We start from the raw sequence: 25,625 nt of genomic DNA, 5'->3' as shown, positions 1-25,625 counted from the left end.
TTAGAGGCCAGTGCTATTTGTAGAAGGAATGATTGGTGCCCAACTTGGGTAAGTATAGAGGTCGAATATAGGCACTATCCATGTCATAATTGCAAGCATAACTACAGCAACTCCAATGATGTTAATGCCCAAACCAGCTTTCACCTAAAGGAGAGAAAAAAGAAAGCAGAAACTCACATCAAGACATTGAAGAAAGTTTTTGAAATGCTAAAAACTCCCCTTTAGGGAGTTTTGCTTAAAACTCACCATGTCCATAACAGTTAAATGACCATATGAAAATACAATGGCATTGGCTGGGTTTGCTACAGGAAGCAGGAAAGCAAAGGAAGTACACAAGGTAGCGGGTATCAAAATGAAAAGTGGGTTCACATGAATGGCTTCAGCCTGTCGTAAAATATCAGAGAGAGAACAGCCGTCAAGGGACACGTTTGCCAAATGAAATGCGTAAATACAAACTGATTATATTAATACAAGTGAACTGTGAACAGAACTGCCAGTTTAAAGAGTGAGAAATAACCTTTTCTGATAACTCATTTTTAAGATTATACCTGGGAATGCTTCAGAGGAGAAAAGGTGATTCTAATACAGAATAGCTACCAAACTTTAAATTCACGCCTGATATTTTCTAATTGTAGTTGAGTCCAAAAAGTAAGCCTATTGCAAAGAGTCTGGGCACAGCACAAGACCTAAAAGCAAAACACTGCAAGAAGGTAATAAAGTTGAATTTGTATGTAATACATAAGAGGGATTCAATGAAGTGAGGACTGAGGTTTCTTTGTAAGAGAGGGAAAGGGCACTGGTATGTGTCTAGGCTGGCCAAGAGGAAAACCTACGGACTGGAAGGTGATCAGTAAGTTTTGAAGAAGACAGAACTGGGTGTTTTGATAAAGGTGGTGAGAAGAAAGGACACCATTGTGCCAGGGAGAGAAGAAATGGGAATTACATATAAAGCACATCTATTAGCCTGCTCTTCTCTTTGGTGACAGCTTGAAAATTGCGGTGTTAATCATTTCACTAAGATCTGGTCCTGAAGAAACACTAAGAGACTTGTCCTTTTTAAGTGCTTCAACTACTCACAAATAGGAATAACAGCATCAATTTTTGTGTGTTGAACTTTTACCTAATTTTACTAAATTTTCAGCGTCTCTTGTAAGAAAGCCCCAAAACAACCAAGTATCCAATGCACAACACAGCACAGCAGGAATTATTTTATGGATATTTCTAAAAACTGCTTCTTTGAGCAGCTGTATTGTTACATGGATGATAAAGCAGATTCCGATTAAAAACTACCTGTGTTATACTCACCAAAGGAGCTAGTATGGGCAAAAATATCGTAAATACTCACCAAAGGAGCTAGTATGGGCAAAAATATCGTAATGGTAGCTGGATTGCTGGCCACTTCTGTTACTGAAGTGACAATAAGGCATGATATCAGGATAACCAGCCACAAGGGTAATGATCCTAGAGGGGTCAGTTTACTTGCTACCCACTCAGAAAGTTTTGAAACCTGCATAAGGAATATAACAACATGATTACATTTTACACATCACTGAAAAGAAAATTTAGTAAACAGTATAAAACAGTAACTTACTTATCTGCTATTTGTGAAGCATTTGTTCAAAAGAGAAAAAATCTGAAATATTTTTCATGTTACTGCCACATGTTTTTAAGCACATTTTTCTAATTCAGTGGTGTCCTATAGGAACCCATGCAAACTATATTCCATTTATTTATATTTGCACCTCTGAGATGTTTAGAGGAGTCATAATTAGAAAATCGAAATATGCATATGTCAGGCTTCACAACCAGAGTTTGGGCCCAAACCTGCTTGATTTACTGGAGTAGGCAGCAGGGCTCCACACAGGAGGTACTTCAGTGACATGGGACATTAACCCTAAGGCTTTGGAAACTGCATCTGCACAACTCTTACCACCATGAGGTTTAAATTAAATAACAAACAGTAGTCATCGTGCATAGTCTTTGAAGACAACGTACAGTCCTTTTTCTTTAATGCTGCTTTCTGAACATCTTGAATATTTGTCACATTTATCGTTTTCAATATTGCTACAGAATAACTTGCTAAAACAAGAGATTAACTGAATTCACTGCTTGTCTAATTGCTCCTGGTGTGGGTCATGCTAATTGTTCAGTATCTTCTATAAATTGTATTACCTCGCAGCCGTCTGCCAGTGCAAACCCGCCACCAACAAGAATAGCTATTTCCCAGGGCATGCATGACTGAAATTCCTTCCAAGTAATCAGTGGAGTGTAACCAAAAACAGCTAGAGAAAAAAAAATTAAAAAAAAAAAACAAACCAAACCAAAACCCCCGCCAACATTTAAAAACATATTGAAAACCACCTCGAAACAATCTCCCTGTGGAAGTACTTGGGAAATATTGGAAATATTCAAAAGCAAAATCTCATAACATAAAGGAAGTCTTTGATGTGAACAACTCGCTCTTCCTGGGACAGATCCTTAGCTGGTGAAAACTGTCACAACCTGAAGACACCAGAGCTACAACAGTTTCCACCAGCAGAGCACTGGCCCCTCTCCCCTCCTTCCCTATGTGGAAGATAGCTATGGGACATCAATGCGTTTCATTTACTCAATAAAACCGCGGTATTCAGACAGATCGCTGAGCAAACGCTGTTTCACTTTGACTCATTTACATTCTGATCTTGTGTTCTCTGTGAACCCCCAGATATCATTGATTTCAGCAGCAGAATCGAATGCATAAAGAGGACAAGCCGGAGGTATACTTTAATCAGGGTAAACGCCATTTTGAAGCAGAAAAATGAAATGTGAATAAACTCATTTACCATGACAAATTTTATAGAGTACCTTGAATAAGCAGTAACATTTTCAAATAATAAACCCCACCCTACCCCATGCAGTCCCATTCAAAACCCACTGCAGTTAATGGAAAGGTGGTTTCCATCGGCAGCAGTGGGTTGCAGGTAGCAGGTTCCTGCACAGCTCTAGCTACTGCTGCTCACACTGCTTAAGTGTTGGCACTGACTTCTAGGCCAGGGATGCTTTATATCCCAGTAAGATATTACCCTGGATTAAGATTGTAACATTAGTATTTAACCATATTGTTCTAACAAGTGCAATAAGTTATATTTATGGTTGCATCTTAGATATCTTATTGTAGTAAAATCCACACCCAAATATACTCAACTGTTTTCTCCATTGGAAGTCCTAGACAATGTTTTTGCTGGAATAATAAAGAACAGGACGCCTATCACTAAGGCAGTTGTTGAATCCGTAGCATAACCTTTGTACCTAAGGAGAAGTTAACAAGAAAAAAACACATAAATATATATGTTCAGGAGGAGCAGGGGAAAAGAGTGAGGAGGAAGAGGATGGAGTGGCAGAAAGGAGTTGTTATGGAGTGACCACAAACCCCCATTCCCCACCGTATGTGCTGCTTGGGGCAGTGGAAAGAGGTAGAGGAGTCAGGAACGAAGAAGTTGAGCCTAGAATGAAAGGAGGTGGAGGAAAAGCGTTTTATTTTTTGTGTCTGTTTCTCACCTTCCAACTCTAGTTTTAATTGGCAATTAAATGAAATTAATTTTCCCCAAATCAAGTCTGTTTTGCCCATGATGGTAACTGGTAAGGGATCTCCCTGCCTTCATTTCGACCCACAAGCTTTTTGACCTAATTTTCTCCCCTGTCCTGTTGAGGAGTGGGAGTGAGAAAGCAACTGGGTGGGCATCTCACAGCCAGCCAAGGCCAGTTCACCACATCTGTAGAAACAGTAGATGTAAGCCCTCTAAATTCAGCAATAAGCATCTTGAGTAAGCATGTGTTATTTTGTCACCCAGAAATAAGCAGGGGGAGGGGAATGTTTGGGAATAGCTGATGCTTAAACAACTAATTTTCACAGTTCAGTGATAAATTTAATCACTTTAATATGCTCTATAATAGATTCAGACCAAAAGGCCTTAAAAGCACTGTGCACGCCCACAAAGGATGATGCTTTTGTAGCTAAGAAAAGGCAGCAGAGCTTTATTACCATCCTCCTGTGGCTGTCACTACTAGGCTGTCACTACAAGGGCTGTGTTTATTTTGGTCATTTCCAGTGCCTGATAACTGCTTGCACTAGTGTTTCTTAATCTGACCCAATACCCTCCTAACTTGTACAGAGTAGCCCCAAGATCAGGTAAACTGCAAAGCTGAGCTCTAAGGCCACTTTAACACCTCTGTCTGATTCTGCTACACACTTAAGTGGTGACATATCCCAGTCTGTCTTATTTCAGTCAAGATAGTCATTCAAATGAATAAGAATTTTGCTGAAGAAAGCTAAACCCAACTTTTTCTTAAGCTTTGTTATTTTTTTTTCTATTTTCTGTAAGTTCTTCTTTAAGTTTTCCTGAACCAATATACCAATATATTTCTCTCAACCTCATACCACATGCTTTTCTGCGTATGCAGCTACAGTAGGTCCAAGCATAACTTCCCAGCTGGTCTTCCCAGCAGCTTAAAGTTTTATATTAAACCAGGGCTTTTCACTGAAAGGGAAAAATCTTCTCCCAGTTATATATTACAAATGTGCAATCTGGTAGATCCCTTTGCTTTAACAGCAGTGTTAGGTGAGATTCAAAAAACCTTAATAAGCATAGCACACTGACACCACAACCAGCTTAGTTTTAGCTAACACTGTCACAAAATGAAGCGGTCATAGAAGTTGGAGTGGTGCCCTACTATATTCTGTCCCCTGCTTCCTATTGTCTGCTAGCACAGGACATGCTTTTAAAAATCAAGTTGTTATTTTGTTATGGTTTCTTAAGGCAGAGGTTTCTGCCGATATGTCACCTTTAGCCTAGGACCAGATGCACTGGGTCTAAAGAGCAGAAAATCTCTTCCTCTAGGACCTTGTCCAGCATTTTCTTAAGATTTGCTAGGAGTTTTGAAGGAAGCAAGATTTAGATACAGAAACAATTCATGCTGCCACTTTATTCTATGCAGCTGCTTCTTCACAGAATGGTTGAGGTTAGAGGGACCTCTGGAGGTCACCTGGTCCAACCCCCCTGCTCAAGCAGAGTCACCCAGAGCCAGTTGCCCAGGTCCATGTCCCCACGGCCTTTGAATATCTCCAAGGATAAAGACTCCACAACCTCTCTGGCAACCTGTGCCAGTGCTTGGTCACTGTCATAAGTAAAAAGTGTTTCCTGATGTTCAGGAGGACCCCCCTATGTTTCAGTTTCTGCCCATTGCCTCTTTTACTGTCACTGGGCACCACTGAGAAGAGCTTGGCTCTGTCCTCTTTGCACCCTCCCACATATTTTTAAACATTGACCAGATGCCTCTGCAGCCTTCTCTTCTCCAGGCTGAACAGTCCCAGCTCTCTCAGCCCTTCCTCATAAGGAGATGCTGCGGTCCCTTAATCATCTTTGTGGCCCCTTGTGGGACACTCTCTAGTATATCCTTGTACTTGGGAGCCCAGAACTGGATGCAGCACTCCAGGTGTGGCCTTACCCCATGAGCAGAGGGGAAGGATCACCTCCCTCCACCTGCTGGCAACACTCCTCCTAACACAGCCCAGAGTACCATTTGCCCTCTTTGCAGCAAGGGCCCATTGCCAGCTCATGTTCAACCTGGTGTCCACCAGGACTTCCAGGTCCTTTCCCACCAAGCTGCGTTCCAGCTGGGTGGCCCCCAGTGTGTACTGGTGCCTGAGGCTTTTCCTCTCCAGATGCAGGACTTTGCACTTCCCCTCGTTGAACTAGGGAGGTGCAATTTTTTTTTCTCACAAAAACTTAGTATTCCTGATGCAAAACATAATTCTTAGAAAACCTGCTCAGGACACACACAACATCCTGCTATTATGAAGACACACATGGCACCATTCCAAACAGAAGCTTTTCAATCGTCATCAAATTTTGAGATAAACATTTTTCAAAGTCCATTTATCCAAGCTGTAATACAATTGCATGTACAACATCTACCTGCTCATAACACTGCACATCTGATTGTCCTATGAGGAAGCAAAAAAGCTGTTAAGGAGATCTCATGATGACTCCAACTGAGATCATTGTAGAGAAAAGGGCTGTGGGCAGAAGTACGTAGTGGCCTCGTGTTGGAGGTAAAGAAAGGAATAAACAATGCAGAAAAAAAGAAAGAATACACTCAGGCAATAATCTGAGGAAGTGTTAGGGAAGCCCACCTTGCATACATCAGCAGTAATCAGCTGCAGCCCAGTGCTGAACTTTCTGTATTTTATGAGGTTCATAAAGTCCTGGCCAAAGGCCAAGCTGAAACTCGTCTAATTGAAGTTAACACCCTACAGCCTGGAATCAGGCCAGGACATGGAAGGAAACTGCTGTAACAGAAATGATGTGTGATCCTGTGCTGTCAACAGATGGGGAGGAAACAGGCGGTTTTACCCTGTGCCGCTCTCTGTAGTGTTATACAACATTATTAAAATATCCTGCTGTCTTCCTCCAGAGGGATGTAACAGGGGCTCAGGGCAGGACAGTAAAGGATTAGTCTTTAATAGATTAAAAACTTTTTCTTCAGAAAAATTTACTGGTAAAGGTTTTGTATGTTTGAAACACATCTGATAATGCTGCTTAAAAATGAACTCTATTCAAAACCGATACAGCACAAATGTGGATTGAAAATTGGCTAACATTTCAAAAAGTAACCCTTAAAAAGTGGGGAGGTATCATCATTAAACACCAATATTTCTGCTGGGATCTAAAAAAAAATAAAAAATCAGTGTCTGGATTTTAAGGTGATATTCAGTAACTTGTGAGAATGCACACAAGGGGCTGAGAACATGAACATGGGTGGTGAGAATTTCTTTCTGGAAGGAAAACTTTGAGCGTTCCATGCTGTTTGTCAAAACAAAGCTTATAATGTGATATAATTAAACCAGATAAGTATATCCTTAAAGCATCTATCACAGAAAAGTTTTAATCCAGCGGGAAAGACAAAAACAGATGGCTGGAAGGTATATTCGGACAGAAAACAAGGTGCAAGTTTGTGTTTAGTTTGGCAACAGAGATGATAATTCACCAGGACAGATTATCAAGGAAAGGGGTAAATTCCAACCTGTGCTTTGTCACCCTGAAATCAAGCCTGGTTGCTTTCTAGGTATTCATGTTCTTCAGCATGTTAGAATAAATGAAGTGACGGTCCTGTCTGGTTTTAGACCCTGGGAGTGGTGTGAACCATACCTACTAGGACCCACTCACCGGCCATGGAAGGTCTCAACTTTATTTATAGCTTTGACATTGCAGCTTTTCCTAAGGACAAAGCTCATCTGTGCAGGTGACAGAACTTGCCTCAGGTTGGCTTGAGAATATGGGATAAGGTCCTGTGCAAAATAAGTGCTATCAGGTTTCTGATAAGAAGTCAGATTTCTAAAGACAGAGATTTTTTCCTTTCAGTTGTTTCCTGTAGCATAAACATAAGGAAGTTGTGCACATGCCTGTTAGTATACGTAAGTCTGAAACACTGAACAATGTTGTACACAGAGGCATAAGGGAACACGTGCATAAAAGATGCAGTTCATGCACTGCTAGAAGCTGCTTGGACATCACGGAGATGAGGGAATGTAACCATTGACAGAACCACAGTTCTTGGATTTTGAGTTCTTTTTCCTGTTTGCGTCTCTGTTTTCTTTAAAGAAGATGGCTCACTACCAGCTGTACCTGCGCTGGCTCCTTGCCCCACTCATGTATCTTGTCAGAGAAGTTTTCTGTTGTTCAGAAAAGTAAAAACCCAGTTGCCTGGTCTTATGCCAATTAATGCAATTGACTGACAAATTAAAGCTGTCTAGAAACAGGCAAGGCCTGAATAATAAGAAATGTTTTCTTTCCCCTTAAAGGTTTTGTTAGGCAGTAACATAAGCTTTGTTTCTCTTCAGGTTACCTCACCCAAATTATAACATGATTCAGCCTAATGTGACATGACACGTGCTTGCGTTCCCGTTAGAGGGCATCCACAAAGTCACATCCCTGTGCAGAACCTGTAACCACCCTTATTATGAGAATATTCTGCTTTTCCCTGACAGTGAACAAAATCCTCAGACAACAGCAAACAGACAACAACAAATAAAAAAATGGGGATCTCTGGACTGAAATAATCCATTTGAGCCATAAGTTCCAGATTTGAAAGGTTGTTTACAATGTCTGTTTTTCAGTATCACATGTATCTCGTTAAACGGTGCTCGATGAGCACTGAACATTAATATGAAGCAGAAAGAGAAACAAAGCCAGCCTGATTGCTTAGCTGGATGATCGCTTGATTAGGTCAACACTCCAAAACCCCTTCAAGAACACAGTGTTTCGTATGAGACAATGATCATCATTTCTGCTGTTATAAGGAGAAAAAAATGTTCTTTGGCAATTTTTTGGATAATGAAAAAAATAAATATGACAACAACCTTAGTTTTTATTGCACTTTTTAATGCTAGTTTTTACACAAAATAATTTTGCTTTGCACTTTAAATCTTTGAAGGGCTACAATTATTTCTTGTTGTATACCCTACCAGACTTTCTGGAGAGCACTGGGGGGTGACAGACACAAAGGAAAAAAAAAAAGGAAAATTACCATCAAATTACCATCAGCACTGGCCTTTGACCCATCCAGTAATAAATGTTAAATCCAGAAGGGCCTAAACAGCACAAAGTCCTGCTCCTCCCAATCCTGCAACTACTTCCCAGTACTTGAGAGCAAAACTCAGACCTTTATCACAGAACAGAACTGAGATTACAGTAATTACAGCAAAAGAACAGGAAACATCACAGTATTATAAGTTCTTGAAGAGCAACCGATTTCTTAGGGAAAAAAAGTGTAGGTGATCCTGGGGAAGGGACTGAAAGCCAAGCTGCAGCAGAAGGCAAAAAAATGTAATAGTTCCTGAATAGATCCTGTTTTTTTTCATGGTTAGTTGAACTGTGGCACTGAGAGAGTTATGTATGAACAGATAGTAATTTAGATCATTAATTAGAGCTGTCAAAGCAGGGGATGTATGCATACGAGTGTGGCTGTCACTGAGAGCAGTAGATCAAAAAGTTCTAACCAAATTCTTGAAACTGTAGATTTGATGTGGAAGTAGGATACTGTAACATCAATCATTATGCATCCTCCCTCATTGGATCAAGTCCAAAAACTATGCATAATCCCTCTTAGGAGGCACTTTGTTTTATCCTGTAATGGGTTTAGCACATTTCAGATATTGCACACATACATCTATGACGTTGCTGGAGTTTACCTATTCTGTATACACTACAAAGGTTTTCAGCCTGGAATATTTTGGAAGTATTGAAAATATTTTGGGTGGGTGTTGTTGCTTTTTTGGTGGTTTTTTTTTTGGTTTTTTTTTTAAATTGAGAAGAAAAGAAGGTATGTAGTTAAGACACAGTACAGTTCTTGGTGTATCAAAAAGATTACTTACTTTGGGAAAAGTGAAGACCATCCTGGGATGAAGCCAGGCTCTCTGGTGAACCACAGCAGGGTCATTAGAATGAATAGGACAAGTGTGACAATTTCTGGGTAGCTATAGCAGAAACAGAATGGGTTATACATTTTCCTGCATTTGCACTTGGATGCACTCACTCTTGTTCGCAGATTTATGGTTTGATGTACCTTATTGGTCCAAGCTTCTTGTACTCATCCTGAATCACCTGTGCTGAGGCCTCTTCTCTAGCTGTTTTCTTCTTGCCACATTTGAACATGTTTTTAAAACTGGAATGTAAATCAGCAATATTGAACAATGAATTAACAGTCTATGCAGGGAAAAAAAAAAAAAAAGTCCAACCTTTCCAGATACCAATAACACTTTACAGAAGTAAAATTTTCACTTTACAATGCAGTATCTCCCATTTAATTATCACACACCAAACTGAGCATATTGGAATTAAGTGAAAAAGCTCAATAGGAGATTGACAGAGGGAGCAACAAAATGTGTGCTCTTATTGTCTAGCTCATTTGCCCAGGAAGGCTGGAACTTTAATCATGGGAACTAATTGAAACAATCAAATACATAACCTGGCTATTTAATGAAAGTCATCTATGACTTTGCTTTACTTTGTTTTGTAATGAAAAAGTTTGTGTCTCATGAGTAGGCTGCATCCTGATCAGCAGGATATTTGGTACGAGTTAGGTTTTTGTTTTGGGAGTAAGACCCTTACATGGTGTTAAAAAGAACATTATTGAAACAATCAAGAAAAATGAAACAGTAAATGTTCACGTATGGAGTGGTAAGTGTGGGATGATTTAAAGTCTGCTTAAGAGTAGGCAGTCTCACTCTTCATCTCTTGCGCCATACATAGCCAGGTAATTGTGGAAGACAAGTGTCTGCAGATGTTACTGAACTCATGGAGAACAAGGTTTTGAAGAATCAGCCCAAAATAAGTATTATCCTCTCCAAAACCTTAAAAGCACAAGCTGTAAGGGGAAAAAAAAAAACCCTACCATACCACCACAAATGAATTTTGTAAAAGTGGAATTTTTTTACTTCACATTTACAAATATAGTCTTCCAGTTTATAAAACAGATATTGCTCAAGTATTCAAGCCAATCCTTGACTCCAGTGAAGGGCAACATCCTGATTATAAATCTTCCAGTGTTAGATGAAAATGTATAAAATGTCAGTAGTATTCTGTCTTGCACACATGCACTGTTTAATGATTATGTCTGTGTATGGGTATCAACATTTGTAATATGGACTCTTCATTTTGTGCTGAGTAGTCAAGGCTCCTTACTTTAGAAAATTCTTGTCCCATCCAGAAACTCATCCATATTAATCAAGGGCACGAAATCACTGTTGCTGCATTATCTTCCTATTGAGCCTGTTAAACTTAGATGGGATATTTATTCCTGTTGCAAAATCTCTCTTACATCATCAACCTTTAGTTTTATTGATTACAACATTTACTTACTCAAACCCAAGGAAAAGCCACTGGAGCCAGACCCAGGAGAGCACCAGAATAATAACTGTGATGGGGATGGAAAGGATAAACCAGGATCCAAAATTGATGCACTGGCAAGCTGGGTAACGTCTGGATGAAAGTAAAAAACTGTTCAGTTGAGCTTTGCAAAGGAATGAAGACTTGTAAGAAGTGCCAGAAAGCCCTGCGGCAAGAGAGTGCTTCTGGCTGGCAGCTGACTTGAGCATGAGGTGGCTGCTGGTGTCCTCTTCCCTCACCCTCCCACCCTGTTCCTGATCATCATGACCACTACAGGAACTAGCTTTGCCAGTTATTTGGGCACTGGATCAGCAACAGGTCTGTGGAATCTGGCACTGATCTTGGTGTGTCTAACCTGAGTTCAGGAGGTAAGTTAGGGCTACTCACGGCCTGAAGGACCATTAGGATTACAAAGAAACAGAACCTGAAGAAAAGCAGTTCTTTGAGAGGACACTTGAGCACAAGAAAATATACTCAAATGAACAAGTTCCAATGAACTTAGAAGACAACAGTGGAGACAACATTCAGGCTTGTACTGTTTAAGGTTCCATAAGGCATTCAGAACTGACTTGAAACAAAATTATTACTAATTTCCAGGAAAGGCAGGACTGTTCATTTGTTAGGTGGATTGTCTCTCTGGTCAACTTGTCTCTTTGAGGCTGTCTTAATCTACTGTTTAGAGATGTGGTTCATTCAACCAGAATGCTCCCTGCCATGTACATTTAAGAAAAGGAGCAATGGGCTTGTTTTTTCTGAAATAAATTAATTTAATGTTGAATGAGATAGATGCCAGACAGGCAAAAAGGCCAGGTAAATGAATCCTGTTTTTCAATTTGCTTTATGAACAGAAGTTATTCTTCCTTTGAGCTCCTCCAGCTCTACTAAGAGAGCTTTTAATGCTAAAAGTGAGAAAATTCTAGTCTCCTTGAACAGCCTTCCTCCTTGATGCAAAAATCAGATGGAAGGGAAATGGTAATGTCCAGAGAGAGGCTGTAATGACCATTTCCAATTATTAGCCAATCTTTTGTATCTCAGGCCTTGCTAGAAGAAAAGGAATTCAGATAGTCACACAAGTCTTTGAGGCAGTAAATGCTTGTTATAAATCTTTTCTCAAGCATTGTGCATATTTTAGGATTGATCTATATTTATTACGATGCTTATATATATTGCAATTAAAGTGTCAGCTAGGACTGAACCAAAATTCCTACCCACTTCCTGAGGTGATGCTCTAAATTGCAACTGTACATAGTGACGAGACAGTGAAACTGGAACAAGAACAGGCATTGTGCTATTATATATAATTTACTAATTACATGGCTATTTAGCTTTTACCCCATGATCAACTACATCACTTTTTGAATGTATGAATTCCAAGATAGGAAAAAACCCAACATCAGCATAGCAATGACTTAGCATTTCATCACTTGCTAAAGTGTTTATAATCTGCTTTCCTGAATTATGTGCAATAATTCCTTATTGAGCAACAAAACAAGGTCTTTAAAACAACTTCATACTAAAGAGTCAATTCCATTATAAAATGTTAATTTATTGTAGTCAGATTTCACAGTAATTTTGTGCAGGGCTGAATATATATGTAAGTATTTCTAGTAATCTTAATATTGAATTCAGCTATTCTTCATCTCCAAAGCAAACATTCCTCACGTAGACTGAATGGTAAATTCAAATGATTTTAAAAATGATCTATTAAATAGTGCTGGTTGGATTATCTGCTGTTGTTGGATTATCTCTTACAGATCTTGTCTGAGACAAGGATGGACAGGACACACTGAACTGCTTATTTTCTAGACCTATTTCCTTCAGGAAATGAAAAAGTGTGATTGATTTCAATAATCCTTATTTTACAGTGATTCGGCACCAAGAACAATGAACTCTTTCCAGGCAAACACTCCAAATGCCAACAAATTTGGTTCATAGAACAAATCCAGATAAGATTATTCCTTTTATGACTTTTATAAAATTGCTTAGGTTGGAAATAATGTTATGTTGGCAATGTTTTATTCTGGAAGGTCAAAGTAGGCAACCAGAACAGGGTTCCGGGAATTGAGTAACCTGTCAGTGAGCCTGACTGGAGAACCAAAGGTTTCATTGCAGGATTTAGTCTTCCTCAAGCATAGGAGAACTCCGTTTTCTGCCTGACCCAGTGTTGTCTCGCAAACCTTTCTCTCTCTAACCTCCCCACAGCCTTCCCCTCACCCTGGGGTGCAGCTGCCTGTGCTCCCAGGATCCATGGCCCTGCTGTGAACCTTGTCTTGCAGTGCTGAAGAAACTGCTTCATGTGGGAAAGAGCTGTGAGAAAGTCTCCACAGCTATGTGAGATTAGGTAGGTAAAACTACAGATGTGAGATAACTGACATGGGGATCTGCAGCAGCCTGAAGGATTCAAGATGAAAAACACCACTATGAAAATGGATAAAATACAAAAGGAAAATAAATATGGAGTGAGATGAAAGGGACTCAGCATCACCAAGGATCTGTTCCAGGGAGCAGTGGGGACCAACCCAACTCATCCTCGTTGATGCCTCTGTGGCCAGTAAAGGCTTCTGGGTATCTTATGGGCAGTGTGAGCAGAGTAGCTTTTAGCCTACCAGCTGGCTACGCGTCTCCTTAATGTCTTGGTCAAAACTTTTTTTTTTTTTACTTTTTTTTTCTTTCTTTTTTTTTCCCAGTTATCTATATTCTAGACACTATATTGTAATGTCCCTTTGCAGACAATTACAGAATGAATAGAAAGTCCCTGTGCAAGTCAGTAACAAATCCATCTTGAAAAGGAGCCCTTGTGGAAGTTGGTCTCACTGGTAGGGATGCTTCTGCCCTGTGGATCACAGCATAACTGCTTGTCCTAAATCAACAGCAGGCTGAGGATTCCCAGCAACACACAGGCTCCAATGCTAACATGGATATCCTGCCTTCCTCTTCATGCAACAAATGAAAAGGAGGGAAGGACAGAATAGTAAACACTAATTCCAGCTTATTTAATATTTAAATATTTCTTTAATACTAAAATCAGTAATATATAAGGAATATGGAATATGTACAGCTCTTTTGCTGAATTACTCTCCCTTCAACGCTTATGATAAATGAAGGCAGACTGCAAATGGGTGCAAGTGATGCTAACAGGTCAGTTCCCACTTCAGACAGAGCATAAATACAAACGAAGCCTCTAAGGAGAAGGGGACCAAGACAGTTAAAGATAAAAATATTTGCACAGTTAGGAGTTAGATTCAGCTTAAGTTAAGGATTAGGCTCAGTGGTTGTGTAAAGATTAAACAAAATCCTGGTGGGGTATAAAACTAGATTACATGCAGCACTCCATGCACAGCCCATGCTCCTAGCAGAGGCTGAAGGCCCAGGGAGAGAACAACAATCTGCCTATGCATTCTTGAAGAGATTGTTAACAGCTAAGACAAACTGAAAAACCAGCTGCAAGCCAGTTTTTTTCAAGTTTCCGACAACTGCAGGGAAATGAACAACAACAGTTCTTACCCCTGGTAATCAATCTTGGATTATTCCAGGTTCCTGAGCATGAAGCCTGCCTGAACCAGAAATGCTTACATGACTGAAGGTTTAAGTCTGAAGGACTTATGCCATTTTCTGCCCTGCGTAGTTCTTTGGCCCCAGTAACAGGCACTCTGTTATAATTTCCATTGTTACTACTCTCTTAACACAGGCTGATTTACAGACTGTATCACTTCAGTTCCTTTCAGCAGCATGCTGAAGCCAAATTTCATCCATTCATGGAACACAGGATGGAAGAAAATCTATCAATAACTGGTCTTTCACCATTTTGCTATCAGCAATACAGAATAGTGGGCAGAGGGTAATAAAAGGATTGTACTTTACTTTATTCCATTTTAAAATTAGAGTAGGAATATTTCTGGCAATGAGTAGTTTGGGGAAGAAAAAAAAGTTCAGCAAGAACTATTGGGTTTCCAAAAGCTTTGGAATGAAATCTGCCAATTTTCTTTTCAAAGGAGTTCTACTTAGAAAAGAAAAGGAATATTAAAGAATGTTTTTAATAACCTCAAACCAAAATGTTCCATTGAATGCAAAGTTTCAGACTGGTTGGAAATTATTTGCTTTTTCTTTGACTAACGGACCTAAATTTGTCATTTCAATAACGCACCAGCCTCCTGAAAGTCCCTGATGCACTTTGCTAAGCAGACCTGAACTTAGCTCCTGCTGTACTCAGAAATGAATAACCATCCTTTAAGGCCAGATACTGTCTGTCATACTTATACTAAGTAATGTCTTACTCCTCAGATAAGCCCATCTTTTTCCATGCAGCAACGTAAACAGTAAAGTATTATTTAGCCAAAGAATGGTCCTTTTTGCATGTGTTGGGTGATCACTTATAGCCTTTCTCAGTGTAAGACAAATACAAGCATGCAATTTCATTTTATCTCTTTAACAGAAAATAACAAAAAGAAAGTAATAGAAACAAACAGTATCAAATCAAAGTGTAAGGTTTCTAAAGCATTTTAGAGGAGCTATGTGAGAGCTCAAGAAAGAACGGTTAAAATTCTGGATTAAGAAGAATACAAATAATTTAATATAGTCTCTTACGTATTGAAGTGCTCAGCAAAAATCAGATTAGTTGATGTTCCTGTGATTGTGGTCAGCCCTCCAATGGTAGCAGAATAAGCAACACATAAGCACATCACTTTAAAAATCCCACTGTATTTGTCCTCTTTGCTTTTTGTCCCTGTTTCAGCAGGTGGTAGGTTCTCCTTAGAAAGAATATACACCAATTAATATATAAGAAGGGCTCATCATCAAGCACAAAAATAGGATTCAAGGAGGTCCCAGAACAGCCAGACAATTTGCCGGCAATATAGCCCGAAGCTGCATAGTTTGGTTTGCTGTTGCAGTGGTACTACAATTATTCATGCAAAGGAAAAGAAGGGAGAGTCAGATCCTGAAGTCCTTTGCCTGAGCTGTCTCAGTGTCCACACAGGAAATTCCTTCATACGTGCTGAGATACATATACTCCTGATACATAGAGTTTGCTCTCTGGTGAGGTTGGTTTAACTTGCATAAAATACATGAGGGGCTCAAAACCACTAATGAAATAACTAAATAAGTGTATGTGTATTTGTATCTACACATATATATCTTATTCACATGAAACTAGATTACTTGTTAGCTGTGCCATGTTAGGTGTTATATAGGAGTGAGACTTAGGTTAAGTTATACACATTAGCTGCATTAAAGAAAAGAAAGTCACCTTAAGTACCTGTTCCTTTTCTTTTTCATTTTCCTTTTCAATTGTGCACACAGTACTACCCACATTGTTGTCATATCTGGAAAAACAAAGGTATGTATTTTAATAAACGCATTCTATTTAGATGAATTCTTAGAACAGAATTTAGTAAATGAATAACTATTACCCATTAACTTGTTTTTCTTTCTCTTTCCAGTCACTGCTTTGACATTCTCCTACATTTTCTGTAAGACATTGATGGAAAGACAGATAAGCATTTAAGGGAGCAAAGCTGGAAAGGCTCCATCAACATGTCCTGTTCCATGCAACCGCTTCGCCTCATCCCATGAATACATTTACAAGTGCCAGTCTTAAAACCAGCTAAGTTGTGCCCTACTCCTTCACGACTGCGATTCCCCAAAGTCTTAATCTTCTAATGATGAGAAATCTTTTCCTAATTTACAATCCAGCTGTGTACGTAACCAGTTTAGATTCATTTATACTCCCAACATAACCCTAGAGCTTAAAGAACGCTTTTCTCTTGATAACTTTTAACTCCCAGTGTATTTGTAGCTTGTAGCCATATTTCTTTTCAGGCTTCATTTTACCAGGCTTAACAAGCCAGGCTCTTCTCTTCTCCTCTCCTCTCATATAACTGCCACACTCTGCACCCGTTTGGTTTTAATTAGTCTTTGTGAATGTGAGAGGCCTCATACACAGTAATCCAAGAGAGGTCTCACCATGAAGCACGTAATGATGCCAGCACTTCCCTAGCTGTTCCACTTTATTTCACGTGGTGTTTACCCTGCTGTAGGGTGGGGGTGGGCAAAGACAAAAACTGTACTCCACACCTACCGTCCAGCTCCAGTGCCGGGTTGGTGGAGCCGTTCGAGCAAGACATCTCCAGCGCATCAGCTTCTGCTTCAGCTCTGATGATCTGCTGAGCTACAGCCTCTACAATTGGCATCACCATGGCAGCAGCAGAGGTGTTGCTGAGCCACATCGACAAGAAAGCGCAGCTAACCATGAAACCCAACGTAAGCCTGGAACAGGAGAGAAGAGTCTGTGGCTGTTACAGCAACACCTCCTATCATCACTCTGTTTAATATAAATGGAAAGCTTTTTCAAGAGAAAGCTTGAATGGAGGAAACACTGAAAATTTAAAGGTTGCGCTAAAAATTTAAAGCTTGTGATTGACCTCTGAGGAAGTTTATGAATTAAAATTACCTTGATCAAAGACACTGATATTATGATATTTTAGAGTTAAAGGAACAAATATGTTAGAGATCGAAAAAGAAGCAATTATAATGTCTTTCAGTTTGTGGCCTGCCCAGCCAAAACCTCGACAGATAATTTACAGATTGATACTGTAGTTGAATCATCTTTGAAGAAAGAACACAGTGCACGTCAGAAGTTCAAATGAAAATTAAAGTCTATACTGCTAATGCTACTAATCTCATACTGTACAAGCTAGGTCAAAACCCCGGACTTATCACTTAGACTGTAAGTCCTCTAGGTACCAGTGCAGGCATTATAGGAAGAAATATTAGCAACTCAGTAGGTGGTGCTTAACTTAGTTCTTACTCAGTGCCCCAAACAGGCATAGGGATTATTTGTGCTTCAATAAACATCATATTTGATATTAAATTGGAAAGTGAAGGTCATTACAAAGTCTTAGTCTGGTCTTGACACATCTTATGCTAAGTTTCCTGCCAAATAGGAACTACATCTGTGCAATTCCTGGTTGCACTGATACAATGCAATGATTGCATCAGTGACTGGAGACACTCTAGTTTTACACTAAAAACCTCAAATATTCCATGTCACATTTGGTGAAGTTGGACAGTAATTTTAGAATACAGACCACATTGTCATTTTTAATGCATCTCTTGGAGCTGTAAATGAGAGTAGTTCTCTTGAGTTCCTGTCCCAAGGTGTTGGCAGTGTCATTAAGCACCTGCCATGCACCACCACAGCGAGAGCACACCTGTGACTGGGGGGACTGTAGTGTTACAGCATTTTTGAGAAGTCATTTGTGCAATGTGTAAAGGTCTTTGCCCAGCCTTGATCAAAAGCTTCACAAAAACTGTAAGGATTACTCAGCACATGAAAAGAAGATTTTATACAAAAATAATGTAAGCAATATTTTATGAGATAAAAATACCATTCAAAATGCCTCTCATAAACTTTCATTTCAGCTAATAATAACACTTCAAACTTCATTTTTTCTAAATTGGGGCACCTTGTATTTTCTCTGTGTACTTTTAATTGCACAATGGTGAAATGATCTGCAGACCTGCGTATGGTGAACCTGATTCAACACGAATTGCCATCAATAGTATAAAACCCATTAACTTTACATAGTTTTTGATCAGGTCCTCAGATGGAAGTTGGGGAAGAATTGTGTTTTCAGGAGAAATTTTTATGCAGAAGATATTGGTCAGACTAAGCACACTGAATATGAATGTTCACATTATAGAGAAATATAATTTTAGCACAACTTGCAAGGGGATTTAAAACCAAAGCAAATTAAGACATTCATTAATATGTTTCTAAACTGTTCTTCATAAATTTCCAGCATGTGATAGACTGACTGCCAGGTGACCATTTAGTACAATGTAGTATACTCTAATGAGTGATTCTAAAATTGATTTAAAAAATAATAAAATATATCCTAAGCTGTTCAGCCCCATTTTTTCTCCGTTATTCTCCCTGTTAAAAAATATTCTGCATGAAACCTTGGATGGTAACTTCTTTTACATTCAACTATAAAGTCACTCTTTGCTACGTAATGCAAAATCAATGTTTTATTACTCATTCTAGTCCTTGCACATCTCATAGATGTATTCACCTTTCCATGCTAGTCTGCAGACCAGACCACATAGCTCAAATGACAGGACACCTTTAGGGACTCATAGAATCATACAATCATTGAGGCTGGAAAAGACCCTTAAGACCATCGAGTCCAACTGTTAACACTACCAAGTCCACCACTAAACCATGTCCCTAAGCAGCACATCTACATGTCTTTTAAATACCTCCAGGGATGGTGACTCAACCACTTCCCTGGGCAGTCTGTTCCAATGCTTGATAAGCCTTTCAGTGAAGAGATTTTTCCTAATATCCAGTCTAACTCGAGGCCGTTTCCTCTTGTCCTATCACTTTTTACTTGGGAGAAGAGACTGACCCCCACCTCTCTACAACCTCCTTTCAGGTAGTTGTAGAGAGTGATAAGGTGTCCCCTGAGCCTCCTTTTCTCCAGGTTGAACAACCCCAGTTCCCTGAGCTGCTCCTCATAAGACTTGTGCTCGAGACCTTTCACCAGCTTCATTGTACCTCTCTGGACATGGTCCAGCACCACAATGTCTTTCTTGTAGTGAGGAGCCCAAAACTGAGCACAGTATTTGAGGTGCAGCTTCACCAGTGCAAAGTACACGGCGATGATCACTTCCCCAGTCCTGCTATACAAGTCAGTTTCCCCAGAAGAATGCAGAATCCAGAAGACTCCTGCTCTTCTATTTCCACTGCTGCATCCCCCATGTCCTCTAATGCGGAAACCTCCTACAATGGGCTGGATGAGTCCCCAATGTGCACAAGCTGTCTGGGGACTCCTGCTAGCGGAGGAGGAGGGCTGTGCACAGAGAACAGCATGCATCACTTTGCAGTGGGCACAACTAAAAAGCAGCAGATGCTGAGAGGTGGGAGGATCCTCTCCCTCACAGAACATCTTATCATAAACTTATCAGCCTTTTGTCATGATCAGGAAACGTGGCAGAGCTGAAAATTATGAGGGATACTGCTTCCTCATGGTTACAAAGCTGTCTGTGGAGTTGCCCTAGATATCCTCAGCAGCTGGCTGTGGGTTTCTGTGTCCGCAGCAAGTTCCCCAGCAGTGTTCAGCTTAGCACACAATCCACATTTTCTCCCTTTCAAGGTTTCAGCCAAAAGTTGAGGATTTAGGAGCGATCAAAAAGAGAGAAGTTGAAATAACTAAAACCGTGTAGCTCAAGAATATAGCTAAAGATAACGGGAGGCAGTTGAACAAGCATGTAAGGAACATTTTGTCAAAAAAGAAAGCTACCTGCTTTCAAAAAATGCTATTTAAAATTAGGACAGACAAATCACTGAGGAATAAAAATAATCCAGCATATCCATGAGGTGTTATTAATTAGATCACTTAAGAGGCATCTCATTTTTAGACCTGGGGTTTCTATTTTTCTGACTTTTTACTTCCCGTCACTGTCTGCTTCCTGACAAGGAGTCATAAGCATCATGTATACTGAGAAACTAAACTCACTCTACAGATCTTATCTGCAGCCTTACTGGTCTGCTGACAGATGAATCTGTGGGCCTAAAGCTTTTCTGCAAGTTTGTGAAGCAAGCAAAGAACAGAGTTTTCACTTCATAAGATATATGCTGATAGTGAGCCGACAGTGTGTGATTTGATTTCCCTCATCACCTCATCCAACTGGCGAAGTTCCTATTCCTTTGGTATTTTCTTCATAGGTAGACAAAGAAAAAACATAAATAAAGACATAGGCTTAATGTGTTTTTTCTTCCCCATCACATCTTGAATTTTATAACTTTTTTCCTCACTGTGTATTTGAACTCTTTTTGTGTTTTTGGGAAGTGTCCAGAATTTCGCAAACAGTATTGAAACACAAATTAATAATAAGCATAGCACAGATTTTCGGTTGTAGGCATCAGGTATGTAATATACTACAACCATTAAGAAACAAGATCCTTACATTATTCACAAATTCATCCAATTTTTTTGTTCAGAAGGATCCTTATTATGAACAGAATCACTACAGGGAAATTTCAATCAGGATTTCAGCAAAATAATAAAGTGTCACCAACAGATCAATCGTATCATTTCAAATATCTACTTTGTTTCAGTAGAAGAGAAAGGCTGGATTTCTCCTACAGAAAAAGCAGGAGGCAATTATTTCTGGAATACAGAGCTTTCTACAAGTACTATTGTCCTTCAAGACATTGTTTAGCACATACCATGCAGGGTTGACACCCACCAGCATCACCATTCTTAAAGCCACTCTTTTGTGGAAATTCCATTTTTCTATTGATGTTGCCAAACAAATTACTCCAATCAGCAGCAGATGAAAATCTTTAAAATAAGCAGATGCCACCTGAATTAAAAACAGAAAATATTTTGTTAACTTAATGGTGACGTTCTGTTAGTATTTAATATTATTACTCTAATGAAAAAAAAAAAAACAGTGAAAATATATATTGAAATAAATATCAAGAAATGTTTGGGGCTTAAATTTAGACTGTTAATTTCATTGAAACTGTTAATTTCATTTAACCCAATGATACAAGACTAACCGCACTAAAGCCTATAGTGTTAAAACGAAATGAAAAATAGGGCTTACGATATGAACAACCTAAGATCATTGGTCACATCTCACATGGAAACTAAATCACTGATGAAATTCTGCTTTCATTGATTCATGCATCTATCCACAGACAAAAGAAGGACTTTAAACATAGACTTAGAGTATGATCATCTGTGGTGTTCTCTCTTTGACATGAAGATGTATATGCAGCATTTTGCATATGGGGTCTTTAGTGTGTCATCTGGCTTTTGTAACATTAAGGATATTTTATATCTATCTAGCATTTTCCTGTTGACTGGAATCTAAGCACCGAATCACAATCTAGAAAAAAAATATTAAAGAAATATGAACAAGTCCTGAGGACAAAGCATATAAGCAAGTCTTGAGGCAGACCTACTGTGATTGCCACTCAGCAAATCCATGGATTAGCCCATCACGTTTCAACATTATGTGGTTCTTTCTTTGGAGATTTTATCAATGAAATCCATAATATGATAGAGAGGAAAAAAAAAGGGTTACCTCCTTGGATTCCATTATACCAAACAATGGGAACATAAAGGCAGGAAGCAAAGCTGAAACAGCCAGCGGCAAAGCTTCTGTGAGCCAAAAGATGGCAACTACAAACAACGTGTATGCACATTCTGCTTCCTAGAACACAAAAGGCACCAACAAAAATATGAGTCGATCATCCAGGAAAAGAATCACAATTACAAAAAGTCCAGCTATGTCGGTAAAGAGATTCCCCCCACGTGGAACAAGTATGAGTCAAGGGACATGAACTGAGGGTGCTTATTGTCTGCTATTGGTAATCCTGGTAAGATATGAAACATAGTATGTAAAATACTTTAAAAGATTTTTTTTCTAAGAGGTAGTAGAATTACTTACATTCTAGCACTTATGAAAGGTGGAAAAAAAGTCAGCTGCCTTTTCCTTCAAACACAATTAATCATATAGGTAATTCTGGAACATTCTCAGACCATAAATTAACATAACTCACAAACATTCTGCAGCTGCAAGCAAACCTTTAAACCTCTAGGAGTAGTGGCAGTCAATAATAGATAAAATTGTGTCTCTCCTGTAATCAATGAAGTTTTGTCATCAACATCAATAAGGCAAGGATATAATCTACTATAAAAAGCATTGTGCAAGACTGACAAGAAACACAGTTGTTTTTAAAACTTGTAGTTTGAGTGAGTGCCTTTTATTTAAACTCCTGGAAAACAGGATTTTTTTCAAGAGAGTTTATTTCAATGCTTCCTGTAAAATGCAGCCACAGCCAAATGAGATGAAGTGAACCTAGCTTCTACTAGAATCCTAGAAACCTCTTTTGTGTAGTCTTCATTTATGTTTATGCTCTCGAGGAAAATGGCTTAGATCTTTTAATGCCATTGGTTGGGGCATGAAAATGCTCAACAGCAGCAGAGATGGTTTGTATTGGGAAAGAAGTAGCTCAATGAAATGGCTCTGGGAACCTCTGACTGGAAAGCAACAATGTTACATCCAAGTCAGTCAGCTATAGGTAGGATTTATTTTTTGGAGAAAGCTTGTGTTATGTATGAAACAATTTGATAGTGTCAATTCATTTGTCACCCACCAAATGTTCATCTCACTTAAGTCCTACCGCATCAAGAATTTCTCAAGAATTTCCTCTCAGAGAAGAAACTGAAATATTGAAACTGTGATGTGAGACAGTGTGAAGCATATTGCTCTGTAACCACTATCCGTCTGTGACACAAGGACTTCTGAACTGGACTTTCATGTACTGTTATGCATGGTACATATGATGAATGTGTGATAATACTTCACAGGAGAATTCCATTTCATTCTGCTGATATCAGAGCTGCACCAGATACAATCACTAATAAAATTTTTAGATAGCTGTTTCATCAGCCTGGAGTTGTCACAAGAGTTATTGAATGCCAGAAGAATTTATTTAAAGTACAATGTGTCCTGCAACAACCTTTGCTCCATTTAGGAACCAGAAGGAATTTCTCAGATCATTGATACCAGTCATTTGCTATCAGACAACACTGTATATGATGAACTTAACAAAATCCTTCATCAAATATAAAATTAATTTCAGCTGTCTTCCCGTCAATTCATCTCCATTGTCAATCACACAAAGCTGTTCAAAAATGGCCAAAATGTAATAGTAAGGACGGGATTTTCAAGGTAGTCTAGATGATGTTAAATGATAAAAAAATTCCCTGAACAAGAAAACAAATATATAATTCTGAACTTCATGCATCCAGTACAGAATATTACATTAAAGCTGTTGTCTTCTCTACATTTCCATGCAAATACTCTGAGCTGATGAACAAAACAAAAAAAAATAAAAAGAAAAAACACAAAGCAAACATCGTGAAGTCATTCAAGGTCTCTTCTAACTCAAACCATTATACGATTTTATAATTCTGAAAAGATCTGGGAATCTCAGGCTTGACATACGGGTGCAAAATAATTACCTCTCAAAGCAGGTCACTTACTTTGGTTTTGATGATAAGTGGAAGTGGGAGTAAAAGCAGTGGGGTGAGGACAATGAGCAGGAACCTTCGGTAAACCAGGAGGTAGCTAAGAATCTTCATGGTTGATGTCTGGTAGATGTACTTTTCTGCAGAACCTGCCAAAAAATAGATCTGACTTTAAATAGCTGACTCTGATTAATATTTTTCCAAGTTATCACCTTTAGCCATTGCTAAAGCAGGCCAGTAAACCAAGTTAAAATTAAATCTTGCTCTTTATTGTTTTAGTGAGTTTATTAACAGTAGGTTGATAAGATAAGTGTTCATCATAAACCAAGGCTAGATGTCAGCCTCCTCATGACTTTCTCTTCCTGCCCTTCCTCATAACAAGTTTATATAATTGGACAAGGTTTTAGACAACTAGGTAACAAAAAATTTTTTTTTTCATTTTTAAAGTACATCAAATATATGTTCAAAACCAGTGATGGCATTATGTGAAAACAAATGCAAGATCATTTTACCAAACAGAATTAAAAATTCTTCGTCTTCATCTCCATCTGTGGAGATGTTCAAAACTTGATAGGTCAAGGTCCTGAGCAACCTGACCTAGCTCTGAACTTTGCTCTGCTTTGGGCAAAAGGTTGGACTAGATGACCTGCAGAAGTGTCTTCCAGCCTTAATCTTTCTATTGATCCTGTCTGTCTAGAATTTTAAATACAAGAGAAAAACAGGGATTTTTCTGTCTTGCCTGGCAGGGAGAATATGATAGTTCATTTTCTCGTCTCATGTAGAAACAGGATAACATGTTCCATGTACATCATATGAAGCTTTGAGGAAGGCTAGGGGTAGGAGAGTTTTTGAGACAAAAGTAAAAAATAAATAAATCCTTTTGCCTGAATTTTCCTGTTTTCAATAGAAGAAAACTGGGTACAGACTTTGTAATACAACCAAATAGCATCAAATAAAGAAGAGGAAAAGGTAGGAAAGAGGCTGTACACTATCTGTGGGTGAAGATCAAAAGGGAAAAGAACACACTGTTTCATGCTCAGGATCTTACATGAAGCAGAAAATTGGAAGAGGAGACAGATAAAGGAGTCTTTGAGCGACCATCAGAACCATCCAAAGGCCAGGTAATAAGGTAGTTTTTTACCATCCATATAACTTTTTGATTATAAGGATCTCATGTGTCAAGGTATAAAGAAACCAAGTGATCAGACTGCCAGTGTTGCAGACAAACTTTTGGCATCAGGAAGGTAGGACTTCGGTTTTACTAGGAAAGCAGTATTTCAAATCTAACTGTCAGGAAGGAATTGAGAGACATTCCAAAGGTGGGAAATAATTTGGGGATGAAAGTAATAACGAAACAACAGCCTTTACTGCTGCACGGACAGAATTGGGAAAACAGCTTTGAGACAACCTAGGGAGTGGAGACTGAAGCCTCTGGAGAAGATAATGTAAGGGTAAAGAAGTTCAAGTTAACTAGTAGCTTTCAAAGGGGCTATTCTAAATATATAATGACAAACCTGGATTAAAGACTTCAGAGACAGTGAACAGAGAGGGGCACTATGGTGCATGCATCAGGAAAGCTTCAAATATGCAAAAATGAAAAAGGAATCTTATGACATCTGGAAAAATTGGCATGTGCTTGAGGGCTGCTATA

The 25,625-nt window shown here is 39.0% G+C and overlaps 1 protein-coding gene across 1 annotated transcript; it reads right to left on the bottom strand.

The window, feature by feature from the left end:
• On the bottom strand, positions 1-24,094 carry SLC13A1 (solute carrier family 13 (sodium/sulfate symporter), member 1). Its single transcript, XM_009883668.1, has 15 exons — positions 23,990-24,094; positions 22,023-22,151; positions 21,157-21,293; positions 17,002-17,189; positions 16,334-16,391; positions 16,180-16,246; positions 15,510-15,670; positions 10,899-11,018; positions 9,604-9,702; positions 9,413-9,514; positions 3,185-3,288; positions 2,173-2,282; positions 1,346-1,507; positions 247-384; positions 1-144 (listed from the first exon to the last, which is right to left on the bottom strand). Exons 1-15 carry the CDS (start codon positions 24,086-24,088, stop codon positions 1-3), a joined length of 1,818 nt encoding a protein of 605 aa, XP_009881970.1. The 5' UTR covers positions 24,089-24,094.
• Positions 24,095-25,625: the final 1,531 nt, after the last annotated feature.

Source organism: Charadrius vociferus, unplaced genomic scaffold (genome assembly GCF_000708025.1).
Source record: "Charadrius vociferus isolate BGI_N301 unplaced genomic scaffold, ASM70802v2 scaffold43, whole genome shotgun sequence".
NCBI lineage: Eukaryota > Metazoa > Chordata > Aves > Charadriiformes > Charadriidae > Charadrius > Charadrius vociferus.
This window is presented reverse-complemented; position numbering and strand designations above follow the sequence as displayed.